The 23,227-nt window shown below is 34.8% G+C and overlaps 1 protein-coding gene across 9 annotated transcripts; it reads right to left on the bottom strand.

The window, feature by feature from the left end:
- Nucleotides 1–333: 333 nt before the first annotated feature.
- LOC18441570 (glycine-rich protein) lies at nucleotides 334–22,807 on the bottom strand. 9 transcript variants are annotated; one of them, XM_088846153.1, is made up of 9 exons: nucleotides 22,352–22,445; nucleotides 20,307–20,371; nucleotides 3,708–3,973; nucleotides 3,392–3,629; nucleotides 2,629–2,792; nucleotides 2,397–2,477; nucleotides 1,988–2,063; nucleotides 1,203–1,307; nucleotides 334–785 (listed from the first exon to the last, which is right to left on the bottom strand). In XM_088846153.1, the coding sequence occupies exons 3-9, from the start codon at nucleotides 3,954–3,956 to the stop codon at nucleotides 688–690; spliced, it is 1,011 nt and encodes a 336-aa protein (XP_088702279.1). In that variant the 5' UTR covers nucleotides 3,957–3,973; nucleotides 20,307–20,371; nucleotides 22,352–22,445; the 3' UTR covers nucleotides 334–687. The 9 variants fall into 9 exon arrangements, with proteins under 9 accessions (XP_088702279.1, XP_088702275.1, XP_088702278.1 ...); XM_088846149.1 differs by having other exon boundaries at nucleotides 20,276–20,371; XM_088846152.1 differs by having other exon boundaries at nucleotides 20,307–20,377.
- Nucleotides 22,808–23,227: the final 420 nt, after the last annotated feature.

Raw genomic sequence — 23,227 nt, forward strand, 5'->3', positions numbered from 1 at the left:
AACAGGGAAGTGCTACAGTAAAGACAGACGTCTCCAAAACAACTTTCAGAAATCTAAAATTCAGGTTTTGGCCTATTTCTTCAATTGCTGCCTTCATATTTTTTTTTCAAGTACCGCAATCCACCATAGATCCCTCGTATTTTTAGTATTGGCGATCAAAACAGATCTACAGGTAAGTAAGAAAGTCCACACCTTTCGTATCTGGGTTTTGAAACACAATGCAGCTTTCAAGGATAAAGCCCAATGCCAAATCACCTTTTCGCATTCTTATTTTGAATACCTACGATGCAAAGTGCCCACTTGCCCCCCAAAAAACAAATGAAAACAAGCCGATTACTAGAGAAATTCAAAACAACATTTCATAACAAAGGCACAGGAAGGAAACAAGAGGCCTCATACCATCCAAACATGTAGCAATAGTTTAAAAATCACTCTTACCGACCTCATATCCATATCCACCATATTATACCACTAAGTTCTCTTATACTTTATAGACTAAGATTCGATGTAGGGGACACTACCGGTGCAACCAGTGACAAATCACTACCGCTCATGTGTAATGATCTCTATTTGGATGACCGTCAATATGGTGCTTTGTGTTTTACCTAGTCCATATATTGACTAGAAAACCAAGCTGTTCTGAGTCTCGCTTCCAAGATTTTTGACACGCAAGAGAGGTATACTTGGTTAGAATCTCTCAGATGGTCCGGCGCCTCTGGCCCCATGAGCCTGATCCTTCGATTTTCTCCGCTCTATCGAAGGAAGCGCATAACCCTGTCTCACACCTGCAAAATACAAAGACACGAGCGATGCACATAAGTGAACACGAAATTCTCAAATGAATTCTCACTTTTGAGCAATATCTACAGGCTCATAACCGATCAGTCAAATCTCAGTACTTGCACATGGGGAAAAAAAAAAGAAAAAAGGCAATAGGGGCAAAAAGTTATTGGGTTCCAAGCATGTAAATCCAACCAGCCAAGTAGGCGCGCTCGCACACAAAAAAAGAAAGTAGCATTCTAATGTATCCTCACACCTATAGTCTTATTGGCCTCTCCCTCCAGTCCTACATTACAAGTTCACAAGCCATCACTCGAATTTTCGGTTCTTGCAGAAGTCCAAGAGTTTATCCCCCCTTCCAAGGAAGCCACTTGAAAATTGTAAGTTACAATATCTAGAACATAATTACGAGAGGTACGTACCCATATTTTGTTGCCCACTGCCAAGCACCCCTGGCCCCTCCTTCCAACCAGGCAAATGCTTCCTAGCGCTCCCCTTCCACTCCTCTTCAAAGTCAGCTAGCTCATCTGCACCACCATTAACAACTTAACACGCTTTTTCCACAATAATGCAGAAAAACAGATGGAAGGAAGGAGAGTTAAGTAGCAGAGGCACAAAAACGGAATATTGATGAAGTGGACTTGGACCGAATACAGCAGAAAGCACTTACAAAATTAATTTGGGTCCTATTTCCCTAATTCTTGGACGTTTTAATAACACAGCAATATTGAAAGGTTTTATGCCAGAACTAAGGCATATGATCATTCTTGAAACGATTGGCGCCCTGTGAGAAATAGATTGGGAATAACGCTTGGAAATCTACATGTCAACAGAGATGAGGAAGACATACTATTGATTTTATATATATATATATATATATATATATATATATATATATATGGATGAGAGATTAGAAGTCATAAAAAATAATAATAATAAGTATAATAGTGCTAGCCAAAGAGAAAGGAACTCGTACTTTAAGATCCTTATGACCAACATGACTGAGTCACAGAAGCTAACAAGTGAAAGAAAATCCACATTCATTTTGAATTTTGGATGTTAGCCTGCACATTTATGTTGAATTTGTATGCTAGCCTGTTGCTTAAGGTATTTACCGCAAAAAATAGATTCATCAAACCTGCTGCTTTGGGTGTTTAATCATATAAACAGACAAATAATGCAAACCAAATCAACAAAGATAGCCTACCTTCATTCAGGTTGTGCAACATCTGCATAGTATCAACATTCCCATCAGACTTGAGCTTCCTTGTAACCGAATGGCCCTGCAAAGCAACAACAGATACATTTCATCTCTAAACTTGATGAAAATTGTGACCATATTAAAAAACACAACTCTATGCACCACCATAAATAGCTTTAAAAGCCCAAAAGTTAAGGTATTGGACGGACTGAGCCCTATTCAAGAGTCTTATCCATTGGATCATATAATAAACAGAAAAAATGAAAAGCACTGCTAAACATTTCCTTTGCGAAGTCTCTGCAGAGGAAAGAAACAGTGGAAATTATTGACAAATGTATATAAAAGAAACAAATAAATAAAAGTGAGGAACCCAATCTGCAAAATACTAATAGTGTAAGTAACCCTAAAATCTCACCTTGCCTTTTAACCCTTTAGAGACCCTATGAGTTGCTTTACCAGTGGTTGTATCAGCCTTCCTATGCTCCTCCTCAGTCACCTATGTACCATGTCAAACAAATAAAACAACTACAAGAGTCAATAACCAACACCAACTTATGCTACCATTCATCAATCTCAAGATCTTTAAGCAAGGATCTCACCCCTGCATATAATGAAAGTGAAATATGTAGGTTTCATACGAGACTTACCCCATCACTGCCAGTTCTTCTGGATGTGGAGGAAGTATAATATGCCCCATTAACACCACCATATGTCACTTTGGAGCTTTGAAAACTGTAACTCCGAATTTGAGGTTGCTGTGCCTGCAACCTACTGTAATCACTTCTTTGCTGCATATGTCTGGCCTTATTATCTACAGGCAGCAGAGCACATGCCACAAAATGCAAATGTCAGTACAACTGAGAGAGATAGTGATGCAGTCATGGAATGACCTAATTTGGATTTTTTTTATGTAATTTAATTAAGGGTTATATTTTAGGGATTTTTAAGAATTATGTTAGTTTAGATTATTAGGGTTATTTTAATTTTTTTTTTTATTTTGTTAAGAATAGGGAGTGCAATAACCAACTTTGGAAGGCTTTGAGTAAAACGTGAGCTACTTATTTTAGATGCAAATCTTTGGCACGTGAAGTTAAGAGAGAGAAAATAAGGAGAAGAGATAAAGTAGAAAAAGTCCGTGTGTAGAGAGGTTTTTTTTTGCTTAGTTATTGTTTATCTTCTTTTTAGTCTATTTAAAGGGAAATCTCCCTTCATTGTAAATTGAATGAGTTGAATAGAATTTGGTCTTGTGAAGAGATTGTTTTGGGGTGGATTACCTTACAGACCTTTGAGAAAGGGTATATTCTCTCAATCTTTTGTTTTTTTATTGTTGTTTTTCTGGTTTTATTTTCTCCCTGCATGCATGAGACAGAGAGAGAGAGAGATGTGATGCGAAATTTGTAGAATTTCTACCTTGGCCTTCATCATCCAGATGCTGAACATAAGGTGTTTTATTCAATCCTGCTTGCTTATGATATGATGAGAAATTTGTAGAATTTCTACTTTGGCCTTCTTCATCCGGATGTTGAACATTAGGTGTTTTATTCAATCTTGCTTGCTTATTTGACCTGTCCTCCTCATCCATGGCCTTGTCATCTTCATCTGATGACAACTCCTGAATTATGGGACCTTGACGTGATTGAGACTGAACCTGTAAAGGCAGGTATTAGGAGAATTATCGGCATACATAATTTGCACTACTGAACAAACGAATGTCTGCATATGATACCTGAGGGGCTTGCTGATGCTCAATGAATGCAGAACTTTCAGGGTTTCCAAAAGGACTATTGAAGAAGCTGGGTCCAAACATGCTCCCAAAGGGACGAGTAAAGAAAGGGTCATTGAAAGGATCCGAAGCATCTCTGCCAAAGAAACTTGACATCAGGCTTCTAGGGTTTCCAAAGCCAAAGCTTCCACCAAAATCCGCAAAAGGATCCCCAAAACCAAAGAAATCATCTCTGGCTCTGCCCCGCTGCATTTTGCAGATCCTTGTCTCTGTACTTTAAGATGCATTAATTAGAATTAGCAAAATTAAGAAATTCAAAAAATCAAAAGACAAAAACTAGGAAATTGGAACATTAAACAATTGCTCCCAAGAAGCCCAATTAAAGTAAATTTAAAGCACATAATGAAATTAACCACATAAACACTGATGGAATTCACAAAAACAAAAAAGCCTCGTGCCTCCTCTGAAGCCAAGGATCTCAATAAATGCCTTAACAATTTTGGCAAGTATTCCAATTTATCAAACAATAAGAAAACAAAAAAATAAATAAAAACTAGAACAAAGATACCATCATCATCTTTCAAAATTCACAATTTACATTGATGCTCTTCAGATTTCAGACAACTGCCTAAGAAGTAAGCATTGGCAATGATTTCAATTTGTAGTTATATAGTTAGTATCTTTAATTCATCATAAGAAAAAATAACAGCCATACAATAAACTGGATCCTTCTTAAATGTATGTACTGAAGGAAAAATTAATTTCCACATACTATTTAGGGTACACAGACATACCACCCACCACCTGTCCTCATCAATAGGGGATATGAGGACCGTTCCCCTCCTTAGCGTAAAAGCAGCTCATCACACTGTCAATTGATGCGCATGACGGATGCATGGCTAGTTTGTGTACCCTATACCATACAATGCCAGCAGGATGTGGGCACTCGAACCACAATGATGCTAGAATATTAAACAGAATCAGCAGTAAGCGACTTTGAATCCCAAGGGCGACATGAACGACACTCAAATGCTGTGCGGTTATGGCAACAAACGATTAGGCAAATTGAAAAAACTAGATTGAAGATTGGGGCATAAGAACAACCCAAAATGGGACAATCAAGAAAAGGGTTATACCCAGTCAACAATTAAGGTTTGGATGCAAGTGAGCCCTAGGCCAATGACTATCTCAATATTTCATGACAAGCCAATGAGAAACTTTCAGAACCAACAGCAGGAGAGATAAAGCTAAGTTATCTTAGGTAGATATTACCCTAAGGGATGGTAAAGATGAAGCCATGTTGGAAAGTAATTTGTCCTCAAACGGCTCAAGAAAAGTCAAGCAGTGATGAAATATGTAGATGGTTCGAAAGGCGGAACGAGTTTTTGCTTTCTGATTAAGTAAAATAATGGACCAATGAAGACAATCAAGAGTCATCTAGTATGGCGACAACAAAAAGCTATCAAAGAAGGTGCATACATCCAACATCAAGATTATCTACCATCCAAAGTGGAGAGATGTAAAAGAAGGTATCCAAAACCTTAAAAGAAAAAATATAGTCCTTAAGACCATACTATTTTATTGTATCCATGTCATATCTACTATTTCAAATGTAATAGTGAAATATTTTTTTGGTTAATACTACTTCATCTTCACCCTTTTTATCATTCTTTGCTCATGTGCTTCAAGAGGCCCATCTTAAATGGAGAAGGTTACAACTCACGGAGTCGTAATATTGTGCTTCATCTTCAGCCCTACTGTCATTCTTTGCTATTTTCTAAATAAAGTTTAGTACGCTTCGACAAAATTATTAAAACCAATTTTATCACTCATGACAAATCCATACATCATAAAGGAGGTCATCATCATACATCATCACATCATCATCTCGAATATTCCCACTGCAACTCTCAACTCTCCTCTCTCTATGTAAAAATGTTTGTTATGTAGTAGAAAGTCGGTGCCAAACTTTACTTAGTAAAGAAGAAAAAGTGGAAAGAACTAGAAATAGATATGAACCTTGTAGAACATCTTATGCGGTGTAGTGTGACGGTGCAATTGGCGGTAAGAAAAAACTATAAAAGGATGCGTGTAGTGTGACGGTCCAATTGGCGGTAAGAGAAAAGTATAAAAGGATGCATGTAGTGTGACGGTGCAATTGAAGATAAGAAAAGCTATAAAAGGATATGCATACATCCAACTTCAAGAATATACACATCCAAAAGTGTGAGGATGTAAAAGAGGTATCCAAAACTTCAAAAAAGAATGTGGGGCCCTTTGGTCCAAACTACTCCAATGTAATTCTAGTTATTTACTATTTCAAATGCAATAATAAAACATTTTTTAGTTAATATTGTTGCCTCTTCACCCTTCTTCCAAATAAACTTTAATATAACGCTTCTGCAAATTCCAACATTTGGTATAAAAGCCAGATTTGCGATTCATAAAAGACCCATTTACCTAAGGCATCAACCTCGAGTATGAGTTATGCCCAAAATCTAATATCCATCTTAAATAAAGAAGATAACAACTCATGGAGTCCCCAAATGAAGACACTCTTTCTCTAACAATATCTATGGGATATTGTCGAAGAAGGCTATCCAATGCCAAAAGATGCAGAAGTACTTGAATCGCGGTCACAAACAAAGCGAAATCAATACAAGTAAAATAAAAAGAGAGATGCAAAAACCTTTCTCTTCATCCAGCAGGTTGTAAGTAAATATATCTTTCCTAGAATAGAAATTGCTTCAAAATCAAAAGAAGCTCTGGGATATTTTGAAAAATGAATTTCAGGAGCTTGAAAAAGTGATTTTTATCAAACTCCAAAATTTATGGAGAGAATTCGATAATTTAATGATCAGTTCAAAACTTCTTTTCTAGAATTCTTGGAATAATAAATCATATTAAATGTTACAGAGATAACATACGTGATAGAAAAATTGTTCAAAAATTTTTAAGAAACTTGCCTGAAAAGTTTGACCATGTTTTCGCGGACATAAAAGAATCAAAAGATTAATCTATATTTTCATCACAAGAATTAAGTGCGTCTCTTGACGCACATAAGCAAAGAAGGAGCAAATTTTCAAATCAGAATATGAAACAAGATTTTCAGTCAAAAGTCACAGTTTCAAAAAATAAAAATATTGAAGAGAATAAAGAAAGGGGGACATTTCAAAATTATCAAAGAGTCACGAAAGAAATTTTGCTTGTGGAGGCCAAGGAAGAGGAAAAAATAATTACCACCACCACAAAAATCAAGATAAAAAAGGTAAAATCTGAATCTTACTATATTATTTGCAAAAAATCAGGGCAAGAATCCAGAGATTGCCGATATACATGCCAAATTTATATAGAAAGCCCAATCACTCTCAAAGAGATTATTTGTTTCAACAAAAAATGAAATACAAAATAAAGAAGCACATTTTTCTGAAAAAAAAATAATGGTATAGGCCAGATGTTTTACTCTTGCATGAACGTTCAACAGAATTCACATCATATTTGGCAGCTGAATAGTGGTCGTAGCAATCACATGACAAGAAATTGGAACAGTTTTGTTGAGATCGATGAAAAAGTTACTTCTCAAGTCAAGCTCGATGATGGCAAGATGCAAAATGTTGACGAAAAATGAGTAATTGCAGTAAAAATAAAAAGAGGAAATCCTAAATCCATTTATGATGTTCTTTACGTTCCACTTGACTCAAAATCTATTAAGTGTTGGACAACTTATGAAAAGAGGATACTCAATTAATTTCAATAGATACGCGATTTTTTTATAACAAAAATAAATAGACAATAGCTACAGTGAAAATGACCCTAAATAAAGTTTTTCCTATGGTTGTACCATCATGCGAAAATTATGCCCTAAGTTCTAAAAATCTTGATAAATCTTATATGTGGCATTTAAGATTTCGACATTCAAATTTCAAAAGTTTGAAATTGATGAATAAAAAAAACATATTGGACTACCATCAATAAATGAAGAAAGAAAAATATGTGAACGATGTATTTGTGGAAAATTACATATACTGTCATTTTCAGTGTCATCTTGGAGAGCAAGAACTCTATTGAAACTGGTCAATGCAGACATATGTGGACCGACTCAAACAGAATCTTTTAACAAGAAAAGATATTTCCTTATAATTGTTACGATTACAACAGAATGATGTGGAAAAGCAAAGTGGTTTTCAATTAAAAGCCTTGAAAACAGACCGAGGACAATTCACATCAAAAGAATTTTGGAATTTTTGCAAATATAATAGTGTAATAGAATTAAAAGAGAGTTGATAACAGTATATACTCCACAACAAAATGGAGTAGCAAAGAGAAGAACCAAAACAATAGTCGAAATGGCTCAAAGTACGTTGAAAGGTAAGAATCTTCAAATAAATCATGGGCTAAAGCCATTTATACTGATGTAAATATTATGAACAGGCCTATTGCAAAATCCCTCCAAATTAAAACACATTTTGAGGCTTGGCATAAGAGAAAATCAAAAGTTATTTTTTCAAAGTTTTTGGATGTATTGCATGGGGGAAAAGTACCTCTCAAAACAGATAAACATTTGATGCAAAATGCGAAAAATACATCTTTCTTCGATATAGTGAGGTTTCAAAAGCTTATCAACTTTCAAATCTAAAAACAAATAAATTGGTAATTTCCAGAGATATCTTTGACGAGAAAAGTGCCCTTCAAGTCCAAGTTCAAGTTCTTCAGAATCAGAGGCCTCTCGAAAAAGTAAGATCTCTTTCAGAAACTTATGAATCATGAGATGTTACATTCTTTTCTAGAGAACCACAAAATTTTTGAAAAAGCATCTAAAGAGAAAATTTGGGTAAGTGCCATGACCAAAGAACTTTCTGTTATAAAGAAAACTAATACATTGGAATTATACATTGAAATGGATTTACAAAACAAACTATAATGAAAATGGCTCCATTCAAAAATACAAAGCTCGACTTGTGGAAAAAGGTTATTCACAACAACCTAGAATAGATTTCAATGAAACATTTGCCCCTGTTGTCAGAATGGAAACCATTCAAACTATTTTGGCCATAGCCACCCAATTAAAAATTCAAGCTTTTCAGTTTAATGTAAAATCTACCTTTTTTAAAGGGGAACTTGAAGAAGCAGAATACTTTGAACAACTATCGGGTTTTGTTGAAAAAGGAAATGAAGAAAAAGTTTATAAATTGAAACATGTATTATATGGGCTAAAACAAGCTCCAAGAGCTTGGAATAGCAAAATTGATAAATATTTTCAAAAAACTGGATTCAAAAGGAGCCCAATTGGACCTTCACCTTATGTAAAAACAAGAAGAGCAAATTCATTCTTAATTGCAAGCCTTTGTGTGGATGATTTGATATATATTGGTATGAACCAAGAAAACGTATAAGAATTTATGAAAGTCATAATGAAAGAATATGAATTGATTGAATTGGGAATCATGAAATATTTTTTTAAAATCTAAGTAAAATAGTCAGATGGAGAAATATTTATCTCTCAAGAGAAATATGTTAAAGATCTCCTGAAAAAATTCAAAATGTCAAATAGTAAGCCAATAAATACTCCAACGGCAGTAAATGCAAAAACTGTCAAAATATGATGGTTTAGAAAAAGTTAATGCATCAATTCATCGAAGTTTGGTTGTATATTTAATTTATCTAATACAAGACTAGACGTACATGCAGTCAGTATTTCTCTAGGTTCATGAATGAACTAAGTAAATTGCATTTTACTGCAACAAAAAGATTTTAAGATATATATAAGGAACAAAGAAAAATGGTATCAAATATATTTATGAAAATAATAATAATCTTGTTGTATTTTCTTACAATGATTGGGCAGATTCTATTGATGATCAGAAAAGCATTTCCAACTATATATTCTGCATCGATACAAAAGGGATATCGTGATCATCTAAAAAGCAAAATAGCTCTATCGTCAGTAAAAGTTGAATATATCTTAGCAACAAGCACATCATGTGAAGTTGTTTGGCTCAAAAGAATTTTATCAAACTAGTATCAAAACCAAATTCTCCTACGATAATTTTCTACGACATGTTAGCAATTGCAATGACAAAAAATCCAGTATTTCACAGCCGATCAAAGCACGTAGAAATACGATAGCCCCGAAAACCTAAGGGTTCCTCCGCAAGGTTCGACATCAGAGAGCTAACAGAAAAAAACAAAGTGCCAAAATTCATCAACACAAATTACCAGCTTGTAGACATTTTCACGAAGACGATTTTCACAGACAAATTCATCCAATTCAGAGATATTATGAGAGTGATAAATTAAGAAGGATTATTAAAAGTAATTTTGTCACTCATGACAAACCTATACATCACAAAGGAGGTCATCATGATACATCATCACATCATCATCTCCAACATCTGGAATATTCCCACCACAACTCTCCACTGCTCTCGATGTAGAACTTTTTGTTATGTAGCAGAATGTCAGTGCAAAACTTTACTTAGTAAAGAACAAAAAGTGAAAAGAACTAGAAACAAAGATGAACCTTGTAGACCATCTTATGTGGTAGAGTGACAATGCAATTCGCGGTAAGAAACAGCTATAAAAGGATGTGCATACATCCACCATCGAGATTATCAACAACCAAAAGTGCGAATATGTAAAAGAGGTATCCAAAACCTCAAAAGAGAAAGTGTGGCCCTTTGATCCATACTACTTCAGTGTAACCCTGGTTATTTACTATTTTAAATGCAATAATAAAATATTTTTTAGTTAATATTGTTTCCTCTTCACCCTTACTATCGTTCTTTACTATTTTTCAAATAATCTTTAGTATTAATACTCCGCAAATTCCAACCTCATAACGTACTTTAGTTCCTTTATGATGAAGCCATGTTGGAATTTGTGAAAGCATTGATACTATAATTCATTTGATGGTGAAGATGAAGTAGTATTAACTAAAAAATGTTTCACTATTATATTTGAAATAATTGACATGACAAGGATACAATAAAATAATATGGTCTTTAAGGACTATATTTTCTCTTTTGAGGTTTTGGATACCTACTTTAAAATCTCTCCACTTTGGGTTGTGGATAATCTTGATGTTGGGTGTATACACTATCTTTTATAGCTTTTTCTTATCGTCATACTAGATGACTCTTGATTATCTTCATTGGTCCATTATTTTACTTATTCAGAAAGCAAAAACTTGTACCGCCTTTTGAACCTTCTACATATTTCATCACCGCGTTGATTTTTTTAAGTCGTTTTTTCAACCGCTGCGACGGTTTTCTCTAGACTGTGAGAAGCTTATGATGAGGTATCACGAGGTGTAATGGTGATAGTATGATGACACTTTGATGATGTCAAATGAGGACAAATTACTTTTTAACATCCCCCCTTAATTTGTCACTTTCATCATATCTCTGAACTGGACAAATTTGTTTGTTCAAATTGTATTTGTGAAGATGTCGGCAAGCTGGTCATCAATATTGATGAATTTTGGCTCTTTCTCTCCTTTTTCTGTCAGCACCCTGATGAAATAATATCGAGTTTTTGTGTGCTTTATTCTGTTGTAAAATACCTGAGTTTTTGTCATGGCAATTACTAACATGTTGTCGCAAAAAGTTATATTTGCTTTTGTTACAAGTTTGATAAAATTCTTCTGAGCCAAACAGCTTCACATGTTGCGTTTGTCGCTGAAATATATTCAACTACTACAAACAATAGAGCAACAGTGTTTTGCTTCCTTGATGACCACGAAATCATTTTTGTACCTATGCAGAATATATAGCCAGAGATCATCAATAAAACCTGCCCAATCATTATCAGAAAATCCAACAAGATTAGTATTATTTTCAAAAATATATTTGATATTGTGTTTCTTTGTTGTTTGTGAGATAAATATTTCTCTCACGAGATAAATATTTTTCCAAATGTTTTACTTGGATTCCAAGAAAATATTTCATGATTCCCCAATCAGTCATTTCATATTCTTTCAACACGATTTTCTTAAATTCTTCCACCATTTTTTGGTTCATACTAGTATATATCAAATTAACCACATAAAAAGTATCCAAGAATGAATTTCTACTTACTATTTTAACATAAAGTGAAGGTTCACTTTGGCTCCGTTCGAATCCATTTTCCGAAATATTTATCAATTTTGCTATCCCAAGCTCTTGGAGCTTGTTTTAACCCATTTAATGCCTCTTTCAGTTTATAAACTTTTTACTTCATTTCCTTTTTCAACAAAACCCAATGGTTATTCAGTATATACTCCTTCAAGTTCCCCATTCAAAAAAGTAGATTTTACATCCAATTGAAAAACTGAAATTTTTAACTCGACGGTTATGGCCAAAGTAGCTCCAATGGTTTCCATTCTGGCAACATGGGCAGAAGTTTCATTGAAATCTATTCCAGGTTTGCCACCAGACTTTGTGTTTTGGAATGGACCCATCTTCATTATATTTTGCTTTGTAAATCCATTTCAATCCAATTATTTCTTCCCCTTTTGGGGAATCCACTAATTCGCCTATGTTTTTTTTTTTTTTTTTTATAACAAAAATTTCTTCATTTATAGAATTTACCTAAATTCTCTTTAGCTACTGCTTCAAAATTTTGTGGTTCACTAGAAACAATTGCAACACCACATGATCCATAAATTTCTGAAAGAGACCCTACTTTTCTGGGAGGCGTCTCTAAATCTGAAGAACTTGAACTTGGACTTTTATGTCTTGGACTTGAAGGGCTTGCATATGAACCTGTATATAATCATCAATCTCTAAAAAATTTATTCTTGATCCATTCACTTTTCTCATCAAAGATAACATCTCCAGAAATTACCAATGTATTTGTTTTGGTATTGAAAAGACGTTTTAACATTTGAAACTTCACTATATCCAACAAACATATTTTCACCTTTTTCGTCAATTTTTTCTCTACTTTGAGAAGTACTTCTCCCATAAGCAATGCAGCCAAAAACCTTGAAAAAATCTATTTTTGGTTCTATTACACCAAGCCTCAAAAGGTGCTTTATTTATTTTGGAGAGATTTAGTAGGAGACCTTTTCATAATATAGATAGCAGTATAAACGCTTCAGCCCAGAATTTATGAGGATGCTTACCTTCCAACATACTCTTCATTTCGACTATTCTTTTGTTTCTTCTCTCTGCTACTTCATTTTGTTGTGAAGTATCTTACATTGTCAACTATCTTCTAATTCCATTATTTTTGCAAAAAATCCAATATTCTTTTGATGTGATTTCTCCTCCTCAATCTATTCTCATGGCTTTTGATGGAAAACCACTTTACTTTTCTGTATCAGCTTTAAACTGAGTAAAAACTGAAAATGCTTCTTATTTGCCAAGAAATATACCACCACATCATTTTGTTGTAATCATCAACAATTAAACAGAAATATTTCTTGTTAAATGTTTCTATTTGAGTTAGTCGACATATGTCTACATGGACCAATACCAATGGAGCTCTTGCTCTCCAAGATCACTCTGAAAATCGCAATCGATGTAATTTTCCATAGATACACCCTTCACATAGTTTTCCTTCTTCATTAAGATTTCATAACACTAGGCATAATTTTCACTTAACGGCATGACCACAAGAAAATCCTTATTTTTGGTCACTTTCACCTTGATCACTTCACCTTGGCTATTGGAGCTCTTGCTCTCCAAGATCACTCTGAAAATGGCAATCTATGTAATTTTCCATTGATACACCCTTCACATACTTTTCTTTCTTCATTTATTGATGCTAGTCCAATTATCATGCCTTTTTGAATCGTCATTTTCAAACTTCTGAATTTAAATGCCCAAATCTTAAATACCACATAAGATTCATCAAGATTTCATAACACTAGGCATAATTTTCACTTAACGAAATGACCACAAGAAAATCCTTATTTTTTGTCACTTTTATCTTGGCTATTGTCTGTTTATTTTTCTTATAAAAAATCAGACATTCATCTCCATTGAAATTAACTGAGTATCCTCTTTTCATCAATTGCCCACCACTTAACCAATTTAGAGTCAAGCAGCGAACATAAAGAACATCATGAATGAATTTAGGATTACCTCCATTTGTTTTTAATGCAATTACTCTTTTTCCTTCAACATTTTGGATCTTGGATCTTGCCATCACCGGGCTTGACTTGAGAAGTGAATTTTTCATCTCTCAACAAAACTACTCTGATTTCCTGTCACACGATTGCTTCCAAATATTATGTGAATTCTGTTGAACATTCATGTAAGAATAAAACATCATCTAACCTGTATTTTTTTTTTCTCACAAAAATGAACTTCATTTTTTGTTGAAACCAACAATGTCTCTAAGAATGATTGGGGTTTCTACATTTTTAACACTTATATCGGAACTCTTGATTCATGCCCTGATTTTTTGCAAATAATACAGTAAGATTCAGATTAACCTTTTTTTATCATGATTTCTATGGCTACTGTAATTATTTCTTCCTCTTCCTCTTCCTTGGCCTCCAGAAAGATTTTGACTTCTACGACCTCTTTGCTAATTTTGAAATGCCCCCCTTCTTTATTTTGACTGAAAAACTTGTTCCACATTCTAATTTGAAAATCTACTCATGTGCTTCAAGAACCCACTTACTTTTTGCAATGAAAATTTAGATAAACCTTTTTATTTTTCTATGGCTGCTACAACATGGTCAAACTTTGCAGGCAAGCTTCTTAAAATTTTTTGAACAATTTTTTTATGTGGTATATTATTTCCATAACATCTGATTTATTATTCCAATAGTTCTAAAAAAGAAGTTCTAAACTGATTCAGTATCTTTCGTCATAAAATTATCAAATTCTCTCAATAAATTTTGGAGTTAGATAGAAATCACTTTTTCAAATCCCTGAAATTCATTTTTCAAAATTTTCCAAGCTTTTGATTTTGAAGCAATTTTTATTTTAAGAAAGATAAATCTACTTACAGCTTGCTGGATGAAGAGAAAGGCTTTTGCATCTGTTTACAATTTCCTTGTATCCATTCCGCTTTAATTGCGACCACAATACAAGTGCTTCTGCATCTTCTGGCATGAGATAGCCTTCTTCAACAACATCCCACAGATATTCTGATACAAAGAGAGTTTTCATTTGGAACTCAATGGGTCGTAATCTTATCTTTGCCATCTCATATGGGTATTAGATTTTGGGTATAATTCATACTCGAGGTTGATGCCTTGGTTGAAAAGTCTTTTAGAAAGCCAAATCAAGCTCTAATACCAACTGCTGGAATTTGTGGAAGCGTTGAAACCATAATTATTGGGAACGGGAGCGACAAGAGCTGCAGGTTCGGAGCAAGAGCATGGAACGAGGTAGGCTCGAAGGTCCGTGGTTTGGGGAACGAGGTCCATCATGGGTAAAGTAAAGGGATCAAAATCACTGACTTTTAGGGAGCGCATTTCATATCTTCATAGGAGCGAATTCTTTACTAAATGGCGTCACTTTCCTCCTTGATATGGATCGAAGTTCCCGAAGTTCATTTATCAATAGTACTGTAACTTGGGAGGAAATACCATTGGACAATATTTTTAACTTTTTGCAAATTCACAAACCTAGTATCAACATGAACAAAATTCATGTCATTGAAATTCTCTTTTACATTTTGTTGTCATTGTTAAGTATGATTTTACACATAGCAATAATAGAAATCCAATATGGTGATGTAATACCTAAGTCTTCGATCCCATGTTAACAATGGGAATGGAGGATGTTAAAAACAGCACACCGACCTACATTGGTCGACTTACAACATGTGGATCCATTACAAAAATTGCACGCCTACCTACATTGGTCTGCCCATAACGCACACTTCCTCATTTTTTGCACCAATCAGTTGGATTGGGCAATTCCCACTTGAATATCAAGTTATGATCACTATAAGAATGTTGTGATAGGTTGTCTCCAAAAAAGAAACGCTACAATAGTTTTGTTCTCCTTTGCAAAGTAAGAAAAAGGGAAGACATTACCATATATAATTCCCCATAGCTCTCCTATATCAAATATTGATAGGGGCTCAAAGACGTATACATGAGAGAGACCTCACATTTCCACACATACATGTTATTCCATCACCCGTAAGGCAATCTCATGAGTGGCTTGATTTGGTTGACAAACACTCGAGATAGAAATCCTTCAGGAGATAGACAAGACCTAGTGAACTAGCTCCAAGGAAGTTGAGCATATTGACATTCTTCAATTGAACCATAATACGACAACTTTTGCATCTTCTTGTTTCTCGCCTAGTCAAAATATGTCGGAAATCATGGAGTTCCAAAAGATCGTAGTATATAAAAATTTGAAGGTCCACACTCGATTGTATATGAAACAAAAATATGTATCAATGAAACTCGCTCCCAAATTAGAGGATACTCGATTCCAAGTTGGTGGAATTGGGGTTCCGCTTACTCATGGAACCATGATCTTTGGTGGCATAGGGATCTGGATCACATTAGTACGATCGTGTTCCCTGATTTCCCTAATTTCCGCAATCGAGATCCCAAATATCAAGGAATCACCCCCGGGATCAAGCTTCCAAAGCGGAAGCGACCCCATCCTTGGAAGATTCCGGTAACCATGGTTGATACTAAAATTTATTTGAAAAATAGCAAACAATGATAGCAGGGGTAAAGAAACAGTATTAAAAAAAAATTTCTTATTGCATTTGGAGTAGTAAATATGATAGGGATACAATAAAATAGAATGGTCTTAAAAACCACGCTCTCTCTTTTGAGGTTTTGCATACCTATTTTACATATTCACACTTTGGGTTATAGATGATTTCGATGTCGGAAGTGTGCACCTCCTTTTATAGCTTTTTCTTACTGCCATACTAGATGACTCTTGATTGTCTTCATTGGTCCATTGTATTACTTCATCAGAAAGCAAAAACTCCTATCGCCGTTTGAACCCTCGACATATTTCTTCACCACTTGACTCTTCTTAAGCCGTTTCTTCCACCGCTACTATGGTCTTCTCTAGAGTGAGAGGAGATTAGGATGAGGTATCATGAGGTGTAATGGTGATTATGCGTTGACACTTTGATGATGCCAAGACAAATTACTTTTTAACAGATATTATCCTTTGGGATAGTAAAGATGAAATATCCTAAGATCCCATTTAAAAGTTCTACATATTTTATCAACTTCTGACATCCCCAAAACAAAGACTCATTGAAAACATAGACTAGCAATTCTAGTTGAGGAATGAAGTTACAACACTATTCAACCAAATCGAAAGAGAGGAGATGAACACGACAAAAAGATATGCATCCCCAGGAACTCAGCGAACAAAGTGATTAAAAAGTGCTTTGATAGATAATTTGATAACAATGTTGGAATTAGCCTAATTCAATAAAGACGCTGAAAGTAACCTAATCCAACAAAACTCAAACTAGCAATAGATTCACAGGCTGTAAAACAAAATACAAAATCTCAAACAAAAATATCTCAAATAAATAGGTTATTGCATAAGTTTGCCCAAAGGATTAAAAGGCGACAAAAAATGGGAAACAGGCAACAGATCATGCCCATTTAATGTGATTAATGATGCACTATGAATCCTTGACAGCATGATATAGCAGCACTCAGGTAAGAACTGAAGAAAATACAATGTTCTAATAAAGGGAAATATCTCCTCAATTCTGAGTAACACCCTCTATATCTATTAATCTAAAAATGAGAAAAAGAGATATATACGATAAAATCAAAATAGCAAAATCAGCACAGGACACTTGTTGAAAGAACAGGGGTCACACATGTTAGGATATGGATGTACATCGTTACACAAAGCATCTTGAGTTTGAGGGGGAGTGTTAGATATGGTTATCTTGGGTTCATATTGATATAAATTATTATGGATGTATGAGTATATATCTGTTGATAAGCTTAGGTATCAAGTTAATTTGGTGATAAGGCCTCCTACTATTTACCTCTATCTCCAAGAATCATAATATATTTATCTCATGTAATTGTGTGATTGTCCTCTATATGTATAGATATTTATTAGTGTAAACATTCATCCAAAAATAGTGAAGATGTAGCCCGTTGGGCTTTGGATTCGTAGATGTAAGGCTTCGGCTTGAACCACGTAAATGTTGTGTTATCTCTTCTTCTCTCTCCATTCTCCATTCAATCTTTGTGCATATATGCTCCCATGAATTCTAACATGGTATTAGAGCAAAGGACGGAAAATTTATAGAGTAAAGGACGGAAAAAACTCACTCTGATCGTTAATCGACTATTCAGGAACAACCCGATAGTAGGGCTCAAATCAGAGGATTGTAGAGATACAAATCAATCCTTAGGTAGGAGATTCGATCGAGCAGTAGGTCTCAAAAAACCTAGCTCTGATACCATGTTAGAAACTGCATTTCTGTATATTTGGGCCTTAGGCCCTCATGGAAGATTATGCCATAGGCCCCCATGAAAGATTATATTATAATACTGCAAAGAATTCTAGAACAAATCTTGTCTACTGCACAACCTTCCGTTCCAACATCTTTATCATGTTTCTCTCTCTCAACCAAATCTTGTCCAAGGTGCTTCCATTCAAAACAAAGAACCAAAACAAAAAAAAGTTCCCAATTTTTAGCAGCAGAAGTACAAATTTATTTCCGATTTGAAGCAACTGACTGCTACTTGTTGTTGCCTTACTGAGACCGCTTTAGAGAAAGATCTTTGTGATTTGAAAATCATCCGTCATTGCTTATTGCTTTAAGTAAACCATTGTTGTCATGCTCCCCTCTGAAGCCAGCTATGAAACCCGTCTCTAAATCCATCTCTGAAAACGGCCAATCTGAACCATATGCAAAACAGCTACTGAGTCTTGTTTTCGACTCTCTGATTTGTTTTGGATCTTACTGTTCTCAACTCTGAATATAAGGTCCAACTGTGCTTGTTGATCTGCTACTATTTTTGTTGGCTCTTCCAAGTGCCTCATGTTTGATGATCGAATTTTTTTATCCTAATTGATGATCAAGTTTTCGTTACTTGATCCTGTTTAATGATTGAATTTTCGTTACTCAATCCCATTAGATGATGGAGTTTTCCGTTACTCCATCCTATGTGATGATCGCGTTTACTCACTCATGTCTATTCCGGATGCCTATGTTTAATGATTGAGTTTTTCGTTACTCAATCTTATTAGATGATGGAGTTTTCCGTTACTTCATCCTGTTTGATGATCAAGTTTTTCGCTACTCGATCCCGTTTGTTCCTAAGGCTATCTGTTGTTCCTGAGGCCGTCCGTTCCTGAGGCTTGTTGATCCGCCACTGCAATCCATGATTGTTGTTCAAGCAATCTGATGATCACTATTTGTTTTTGGCAATTTAGTATTGTTTACTACTCGTTTTGGCAATTTAGTATTGTTCAAACTCCAGTTGCTTTACGTCAAAGCATTTTGAGGGGGAGTGTTAGAATATGAATATACATCGTTACACAAAGCATCTTGAGTTTGAGGAGGAGTGTTATGATATGGACATCTTGGGTTCATATTGATATACATCATTATGGATGTATGGGTATATATATCTCTTGATAAGATTAGGCATCAAGTTAGTTTGTAGGAATCAAGTCAAAGGTGTTTGGTCATCAAGTTAGTTTGGTAAAAAGGCCTCCTACTATTTACCTCTATCTCCAAGAATCATACCATATTTATCCCCTGTAATTATGTGATTGTCCTCTATATATATAGAAGGACTTATTGATGTAAACATTCATCAAAAAATAGTGAAGATGTAACCCGTTGGGCTTTGGATCCGTGGACATAAGGCTTTGGCCTAAACCATGTAAATGTTGTGTTCTCTCTTTAGCTGCTACCCATAAAGGAGAGAAAGAAAGAGAATAGAGAAAAAAAAAAAAAGAGCGAGGACAATCACACAATAACGTGGTTCAGGCCAAAGCCCTACGTCCACGGATCCAAAGCCCAACGGGCTACATCTTCAATATTTTTTGATGAATGTTTACATCAATAAGTACCTCTATATATAAAGGGCAATCACACAATTACAGGAGATAAATATGATATTCTTGTAAATAGAGGTAAATAGTAGGAGGCATTATCACCAAACTAACTTGATAATCAAGTAACTTTGACTTCGTCTCTTCAAACTAACTTGATACCTACTCTTACCAATAGATATATACCCATACATCCATAATGATACATATCAATATGAACCCGAGATATCCTTATCCTAACACTCTCCCTCAAACTCAAGATGTTTTATGTAACGATGTCTATCCATATCTCAATATGTTAGAATTTGTAGGAGCATACATGCACAGATATTAAATAGAGAATGGAGAGAGAAGAAGAGAAAACACAACATTTACGTGGTTCAGGGCGAAGCCTTACATCCACGGATCCAAAGCCCAACGGGCTACATCTTCACTATTTTTGGATAAATGTTTACATCAATAAGTACCTCTATATAGAGGACAATCACACAATTACAGGAAATATTAGCTATCACTTTCACTAGCGAAGGGTGTATGTCATGATACATCCTTACATGATTTACCCCATATTTGTCACGTGATATTTGTAAAAGTTTTTACCTTAGCAACAATTGAAGTACCAAGATATTACCGATTCGAAGTTGTATAAGATATTATCATCTACGCCATTCTGATCAGGAATTTATTGGATAATTACTGCAACTTCAAAATATCAAATTAATTTATCACTTGCAATGAAATAATTTCCATCACTATTAGTCTATATGAATCGAACTACACAAAATTAAAACCATAAATATGTTTAACATTGTATAAAAAGACATCAAAATTAAAACATAAAAAATCACACATAATAGCTTTTACTCAATTATTGTCAACTTCATATAAACTATCAACTTCTTACAAACTGTTTCCCTCTTGTCATTTTAGGTAATGACATGTTTCTTCTCCAAATCTTATTAATAACTTTCCAAACACATAACATAACAGGGAAAGGTTTTTATTGCAATAATAACAAGAAACTTTAAAAAATTGCAGTAAATTGATCTTACCAGGATAACTATTGGAGTTATTACCAACATTAAAACTTACCGTGATTGCCCAAACAAAAATAAAAAGTGAAATTATTTAGAGATAATCGTCACCAAGGTCTTGATTAGGAAACATCTTCCTCTACCTATTTAGGCAATCATCTTGCCAAAAAGCAATCATCCAAATTAGTCAATCAATCAACTGCTCTCTCTCTCTCTCTCTCTCTCTCTCTCTCTCTCTCTCTCTCTCTCTCTCTCTCTCACACTCACACACACCGTGGAGCATAATGCGGGTTGTGGTATTGGGGGGTCCAACCCATAAACCAAAATAGATCAAAGACCTTCTCCCATCTACTTTCTAAATAGCTACATTACATACAATTGAAAAGAACTTATCCATCTAAGAATCTTCTATTGGTTTTTAATGGAAAGAAGCATTACTTTTTAGCATTGTTACCTTTCCTTCTTTACACTCCTAATTTTTGTTTTGGAGTATTGTCTGCATAGATCACCATGCTATGGCATCACAACCTTATAAGAGGGTGCCATCATCCACATAACACTAACACCAATCAAGAATTCTACGGGCGGTTCAGCAAAAGTGGACAATAGTGCCCATGGAAATAATGAGGCCGAAGATAAATATTTCTGCCATATGCCACCTGTAGGGGTATTGAAGTTCAACTCTGATGGAAGCCCCCATGGGGAAGCAGTTAAATGAAGGAAAATGATTTGACAAATAAGGAAGAAGGTTCGACTTTAAACAAAATTAAGAATCCACACCCTATTACCCAAACTACAGTTGCTTTCCAAGGAGCACAGGACCTCCAGTGGTTAAAGGTGTCTTGCTGAATGTAATTCTTGGAGGAGGTGAACCAAATGCATCGAGCATGCAACATTTCTTATAAAAGAAACCTAAGAACTTAGCAAACCACTTGATGCCTTCTCTGATGGATGATTATTTTGAATAATCTTCGGGCAAAAGGTTTCATAGACAGGTGCATACCAATAGAAACCATGTTCCTCTTCTTCATGAATTGTATCAATTGTAAAGATTGAATCATTTATGTCTCTATCCTAAGGTACTCAAGGAAAATTTGTCTTTTACAACTTCGCAAGTATATACTGGTATTCTACAAAAGGATTTTGAACAAGAAAGTAACTCATGAGATGATCCTGGTTAAGATAAATGACTCAAGTCCATATCAAGCTCTAAGGACCATGCATCAATATGTGTTCCAGAACTAAATTTTCCTGGAGTCCAAAACAACATTCACCAATAAATCTAAGAACTTGTGAGATGCAAATCACCACGGCAATCGAATCAGAATCAAGGAAGAACAAACAATCATAAAAAATAATCTTCCAAAAGCACCCTTAAATCCACAGTAAAATTAAGAAAAAAATCCAATCAATGGAGTCCCACGACATGGAAGCTGTTTCCTAGATCTTAAACAAAAGAAGACAATGGATAATCCAACAACTACCTCTACAACAAACTGATCACAAAGAAAATCAGGCATAAAAAACCGCAAAGCACAAGTTTCCATTGAAAAAATACGACACAAGAGAATAAATGAAACCAGTTGCAGAAAGTCGGAAACAGAAATGGATTCCATCGATAAACTAGGGATCAAGCACTCACCTCTGAAAGCGGATTAACACGTCCAAACTGTAAACCCTAATACTCTCTGGCTTTGCAAGAGAGAGACCGAGAAAAAGAGATTACGAGGAAACCTAAAATTTTAGATGTCACGTAACCGACATTAAAGGAGGTGGGAAGAGAGATAAAAGATGCAAGTAATGAGGAGAGAGAGAGTCTAATGTTCGAGTGCAATGAAGCCTTCTCGAGAAAGCAATACCACGTGGCACGATGTGGATGCGCTTTGATGCAGCTTGTGTGCGTCATAAATTTATTTCTTGAGATGAATCCGAAATTTCGCACAAATTTCAGCAAACGACGCAAGACCATAACTCGGCGACCAAACCTGGGACCGAAATTTTTCGCGATAAGTTGTGGATGTTTCACTCCAACGAAGTTTTGAGGAAGGAAAATTGTTTCATGCGTGCTGCACCGTATTTATTATACATATGCGGTCCAGAAACGGTAAAGCATCCATTTTAAATATGGATGCAAGTAGGTATTCCATCTAAACATAATGGATACTGACAGTCCAAATTTTTTTTACTATAATTATTATTTTAAAATTTTAAAATTTATTTATTTTTCCATATTCATGATCTCCACGTTAGATATTACATGTCTTTAAAAATTAAACCCAATCTCAAAAATAGATTTATTAAGAGGCCCGTATTTCTACATATACGGGCTTTGCCGCATAGAAACTAGGTCCTTTGAAGAATTCTAGGCAATTCTTTTCAAATGGATAATTTTTTTTCAGGAAATTTGTAGAAATTTTATTTTATATTGTTTTAAAAGTAGTGTGATATATTTCACATTTTCTACTCAAAGTCTCAGTTTTCAGAGCACGGTGTATTTAAATTTTATGTTTTTATCTAG

Source organism: Amborella trichopoda, chromosome 9 (assembly GCF_054954075.1).
Source record: "Amborella trichopoda isolate Santa Cruz 75 chromosome 9, AtrichopodaSantaCruz75HAP2 v2.0, whole genome shotgun sequence".
In the NCBI taxonomy this organism is placed as follows: Eukaryota; Viridiplantae; Streptophyta; class Magnoliopsida; order Amborellales; family Amborellaceae; genus Amborella; species Amborella trichopoda.